Genomic DNA, 6,244 nt, shown 5'->3' with positions numbered 1-6,244 from the left:
GATTATATCCTCATGATGGACCGTCGGCCCAATAATGAAAAACGATAATGACCCATTATTAATATGATTAAGGCCCATTAACCATTTGGACCGTTCGGTTACTAATCATAACCGTTCGGCCCAAATAGTATATCGTACAACTAGACAAATGTCAAAGTTTCTATTTGCAAACGTCTAAAGACATCATCTTCTTCGTCTTCATCTCCTTTGCATTTTCCATTAAAAGTTTAACATAATGAAAATCAAAAGTTGCAAGTAATTTCCTTTTCCAGTCAACAGATGATAGATGAATCCCATACTCATTGATATGGTCCTTTGAACTGTTTAGGAAGTAGAGCCTTGTTGCAAAATCTTGGATGTTTGGCACTTCTTATACCTAACTTTCTGAGAAATTCTCTTTAAAACAGCTTCTCCAACATACACAACTCCCAATCGAGATAGAAACAATTCTTGATTCTCTTGCAACCGATGGCTTTGACAATAGCCACTTGGTTCAACATGTCTTCACAACCCAGAACATAGGATGAGATGGTATACTTCTGAACTTACGCATTCCTCCAAACTTTCTCACCAATTTTGGATATTCTAAGAAGAATTCAAATCCCGCATTTCTCCAAGCCTTCGTTGATCCCTAAACCACAACTATCAGCTCTTCAAGATTGAGTTGATGCTTTTTATTGGAGGTCAGACCTTGAATAGAGGCAGAGCTATAGGTTGGAACAACCGGGGTGAAAAGTTTCACGAAGATGAAGGGGCTTTAGAAGATTTTAGCTTTTTCTGAGATATAGAGAAGATTTATGTTTAGTGATTAGGGGTGCCCCCACAAAATCCAATTTATTTAAAATCTATTTTACTAAATATTCAACTAATTTAAGACTCATTTTATTAAATTTAGATTTTAATATATCTATATTTTATTTTATTTTATTGGATATTCATTCTTTTAATATCAATTTTTAAATATAGAAAACTTACATTTTTAATTTATATTCTCGATCTAAATGTTTACTTGATCTTGGTCGAATGTTGAGATAAATTAGACTATACTAAAGGTCGACCAACCAAGTTGAAGGTTGAAAAAGGTCGACTTAAGCCAAAAGTCAAAAAGGATTTGTCGAGGTTAGTCTGAGCAAAAGTTTGAGATAAACTAACTTGGGCCAAAGGACAAGATGGATTGTCGGAACTGAAGGTTGAAAAGGGTCACTCTAAGTTGAAGGCGAGTCGAGTCAACCCCATCGAAATTTGGCCGAATTCTACTAAGACAACCTAAGAAAATTTAGGCCAAGTTGGCCTGACCAAACTTTGACTGAATTCGGTCAACTTGGTCAAAATTTGGAAGAATTGGACTGAGTCGATCGTGATTGAAATTCGACCGACTTTGACTAAGTCGACCGCGATCAAAATTTGACAGAATTAGGCTTGGTTCGAAATTTGGTTGAATTTTGCAGAGTCGGTCACAATCGAAACTTTGTAGATCTTTGGCAAAGTTGGCCCTAAATGAAATTTTTCTGAATTCGGCTAAATGGCCCTGATCAAAATTTTGCATCATTTGACTAAGACGACTCTGGCTAAAATTCGACTGAGTCGACAGTGGTCGAAATTCAACTGAATTTGGCAGAGTTGGTCCAAACTGAAACTCGGGTGAACTTGGTGGAGTTGTCCCTGGCCAAATTCAGTCGAATTCGATCTAATCGGTCCCGACTTGACCCCAACAAAAGTTTGGTTGAATTCGGGTGAGCATTTCACCTCAACAAAAAATTGGCTATATTCGACCAAGTCGACCTTGACTAAAATTTGGTCAAATTTCGTCTAGTCAACCTTGACCAAAATTTTGCTTAATTTGGTCAAGTTGTTCCTTGCCAAAGTTTGGCACAGCTAAAATTCGACTGAGTCGGTAGCATTCAACGTTTGACTAAGTCTTCCTCTAACGAAAATTGTCAGAATTCAACTAAGTCTTTCTCGATATCAAGATGGACCAGTCCAAGATGAAATTGAGATTGACTAGCCTAGGTCGAAGGTTTATTTAGGTCAACCTATACCCAATATTGAGATAGGTTGACTCAATAAGAAGGTTGGGAGGGGGCGACATCGACTAAAATTTAAGATATGTCGACATAGATTGAAAATCTAAACTAATTGATATGAATATGAGATCGAGATAGATTGACTTGGACTGAAGATAGAAACGATTTTACTTGAGTTGAGTTTAATGTTGATATTGATTTTCTTGTGTTACATTCACCATCGTTTGCCTTCCCATTTAGGGCTGGGCAAAAATAACTGATCTGCATTGTACTATAGTTAATTGTACTATATTATACTAAAAAAAAATCTACTTTTACTAAAAGTTCAGTATACTATTTTATGATTCAGTTTTTAAAAACTGAACTTATAAAAGTTTCGGTTTAGTTAACTGTGAAAACTGTATCTACTCTTTCCTCTTCTCTAGTTCTAGTTCAACTGCTTCGTCTTGCCAAGAAAACGTTATTTAATAATGAAATATTAATAAAAGAAACCGTTCACATAAAAATTAATAATTAATTTTTTAAGAAAAAAATCTTTTTATCACAAATTTTTATATTTTTTTTATCAATAAACATATATTACTTTTTAAATAATATTATTTTAAGTAATAAAAGTAAAATATTTTTTTTAAAATTTAATATTATTAAATTATTAAGTAATAGAAATCATAAAAGAAAAAAAGACTATATAAAAAAATAATACTTTAAATATATTATATTCTTTAATATATTATTAAATATGTAAAAATATGTTAAAAAAAGTTTTAATAATACTAAAATATGTGTAAGCGCAGACACTAAAATAACTATTTATTTTTAAAAATCAATTACTTTAAAATAAATATTAATATTATTATTTTTAAATGATAGTATTTTATAGACTAAAATTAAAATATATTTTTTAACATTAAATTTTATTAAATGACTATAATGAAATATCATAAAAAATAGAAATATAGCAAAAATAATTAATATTATATAAATATCAGTTTATTAAGAGTAATTTTTCTAGTATCATCTTTTATTATATTATAATAATTAATAAATATTAGTTTAATTTTTACATAATAAAATTTAAATTATAAATAATTGATTAATAAAATAATTTTATGAGGCAACAAAATAAATATAAATAAAAATTTATTTTAAAATAAAATAAGTAGATAAAAAGATATAATAAATTATATACACATATAAAACAAAAAAAATATAAATAAAAAATTAAAAAAATAAATATAAAAGTAAAATAATATTCATGACAAAATAAACATAAATAAAAAAAATAAATAAATAATAAAATAATTTCCATACACATATAATAATAAAATAAATATAAATAAAATAGAAAATAATAATATCAAATAATTAAAAAATTAAATTGTAAGACACTTATGAATAATATAAAATAAATATTAAAATAAATTTCAATTAAAAAGAACATGTATTTTTATACTATTCGGTTTAAAAACTAATATAATTCAGTTTAAAATTAGTATAATTCAATTTAAAATTAGTATAGTTAGTAGTTCAGTTCAGTTTATATTGTAATTTAGTACAATTTAGTATAATTAAGTTCAATTCAGTTTGATAAAACAAAAAACAGTTCAGTTTGCTGAACTATTTTATAGTTCAGTTAAGTTTAGACAAATTAGTTTTTAGTTCAGTAGAAATTTTAGTAGTACAGTTATATTTGTCTACCCAATGTCTTCTTTTTACTAGGATATATCCTTTATAAATCATATACCCGTACCTACATCATCTATCCCATATATATCATGTATGTTGGAAGTCTCACATCGACTAGAGATAAGGTCAAGTTATAATATATAAGTGGAGTGCAAACCTCACCTTATAAACCGGTTTTGTGGGGTTGAGTTAAGCCTAGAACCCTGTTCTAACAATGTACCCTTCCACCACCACACCTATACATATTCATAGAAAAACCAAATCCTCTTGTTCAACCAACTTGTCAAATAAAATAGGTTTAAATAAAATATCTAAATGAGAAGTCATAATATATATAAAGTAAACAGTCGTGAATTTCTATAACTAAATAGTTAATGAATATACTGTATTCAAAAACTAAACTTTAAAAACATTGATATTGATGAAATTTGATTGTATCTAATTCCAAATTGTAAATAAAAAACTATGATTAAGAAATACATAAAAACATATTTAAATAGTAATATGGAAGTGTTGGAATGGGGAAGAAGAAAAGAGAGTTGGGCACTTCGGACCGAGGGGTGATGATAGAGATTAATTCCTCGTGTCGTGTTGCATTGCATGAGAGAGATTTGGTTGACTGCTGAACTGTAGGAATAAACAAAATTTATATTTTGAACATAAACATACTTAGGTATATTACAACTTTTTTGTTGTTTGTCGCATTTAAATAACATGAATTATACTTTTGATGGTGAGCGAAGAAAAGTCTACTGTACTGACCTCATGGACGACTTTGGTAAAACAAATCCTTATGATACCAATCCCTACATGTGTGTGTCTATATATATATATATATATATATATATATATATATATATATATTTATTTATTTATAGATCGAAAAGCAAAGAAGTAGGAAGATATAATTTGAGAATATTATAATTTGTCTGAAACCTATCTCCACTAACTATTTTTCTTAGTGGAAATGGTTTTAACAACTCCTCTAATGGATAAAATATATATGAACGTTGACCATTCTCTCTCTATATAAGGTATTGGCATGGAGCCATTTGCATCACTCACTGGGTCTTTTAATTCATATTTGAGTAGAATCATATATAGGATAGAGGGTTCCCTCGAGTTTGAAAGTAAAAAAAAAAAAAGAAATGTCAACCACCGTGAATGTCCCAGAATCCAGCAATGTTGCTAAAGGAAAAGCAGTTGCAGTTGCAAAGCCAGGAGGGTGGAAGAAAGGGTTAGCCATAATGGACTTCATTCTAAGGTTGGGTGGCATAGCAGCTTCTCTTGGTGCTGCAGCAACTATGGGAACAAGTGATCAAACGCTCCCTTTCTTCACTCAGTTCTTTCAGTTTGAAGCTAGTTACGATAGCTTCACTACTTTTCAGTATGTAATCCAGCTTTTTATCCATATTTATGCCTTTTCTTAACAATCCAGTTAATGGTTACCAAAATACAGGTTTTTTGTGATTACAATGTCACTCGTGGCTGGGTATCTTGTACTGTCACTACCCTTCTCAGTGGTAGCCATCATACGCCCTCATGCAGCTGGACCAAGGCTTTTCCTCATCATCCTAGACACAGTAAATTAACTATAATATCCATCACTAAACCAACCTTAATTATAATTACAAACTACTATATTCACCTTTAATTGTTTGTTTGTAAAATGCAGGTGTTTCTGACTTTGGCCACAGCTAGTGGTGCTTCAGCAGCTGCGATCGTTTACTTGGCACACAACGGCAATCAAGACTCCAACTGGCTTGCCATCTGCAACCAGTTTGGAGACTTTTGTTCCCAAACCAGTGGAGCTGTGGTTGCGTCCTTCGTCGCTGTCATTATCCTTGTGCTTCTCGTTATTATGTCTGCTTTGCTCCTCAAAAGACACTAAAGTTAATTAAGATCTAATCGTGCAGGGACTATACCTTTACCTTCATTATACTTATCACTGTAATCTTTGGTTTATTATTCCTCAACTATTCTTGTTTTTTTTTTTTTTTTTTTTTTTTTTTTCACTTCAATTTCCTTCTAAGATGTGTTCCTTATTATTTCCAATGATTTTCTAATGTCAGAAGTTTGAGTCTATCCCATGTTCAATTTATTTGAGATTCTTCTACCCTTTTATTTTTCGTTCTGGAAATATTGAAAATAATATTATAAATACACAAACATGTAATTAAATCGAGAATAAATCAATTACGATGAAAGATAAGTTCATCTAACAACAACAAGAATAAATCAATTCATAAACATGTATTTAAAAATAAACATTCATAAATAAAACAATACAAAATACAAAAGAGTTCCAAAGGTTACTTTCTTGTGGCTTAATGATTATTTGGTTTGTGTTTAATTACTCCTTTCTGATTAAACCATTTTGAGTTATAGATGAAGCATAAGAGAGGAAAGTCTTTATAACATAATTCTGGTTCCACGTAAACATCTAAACACAATAAATATCGTAATTTTTACATTACTTTGTACGTCACATTTTTTATTATAATATGGTATAATTTTTTTCTATCTAAAAATTT

The 6,244-nt window shown here is 29.8% G+C and overlaps 1 protein-coding gene across 1 annotated transcript; it reads left to right on the top strand.

Moving 5' to 3' along the window:
• Positions 1-4,793: 4,793 nt before the first annotated feature.
• Positions 4,794-5,834, top strand: LOC106771551 (casparian strip membrane protein 1). Its single transcript, XM_014657546.2, has 3 exons — positions 4,794-5,097; positions 5,170-5,293; positions 5,386-5,834. The coding sequence occupies exons 1-3, from the start codon at positions 4,859-4,861 to the stop codon at positions 5,599-5,601; spliced, it is 579 nt and encodes a 192-aa protein (XP_014513032.1). The 5' UTR covers positions 4,794-4,858; the 3' UTR covers positions 5,602-5,834.
• Positions 5,835-6,244: the final 410 nt, after the last annotated feature.

The sequence above is a fragment of the Vigna radiata genome, chromosome 8 (assembly GCF_000741045.1).
Source record: "Vigna radiata var. radiata cultivar VC1973A chromosome 8, Vradiata_ver6, whole genome shotgun sequence".
Taxonomy (NCBI): Eukaryota; Viridiplantae; Streptophyta; class Magnoliopsida; order Fabales; family Fabaceae; genus Vigna; species Vigna radiata.
Note: the sequence above shows the minus strand (reverse complement) of the source record. Positions and strands in the feature narration are given on the sequence as shown.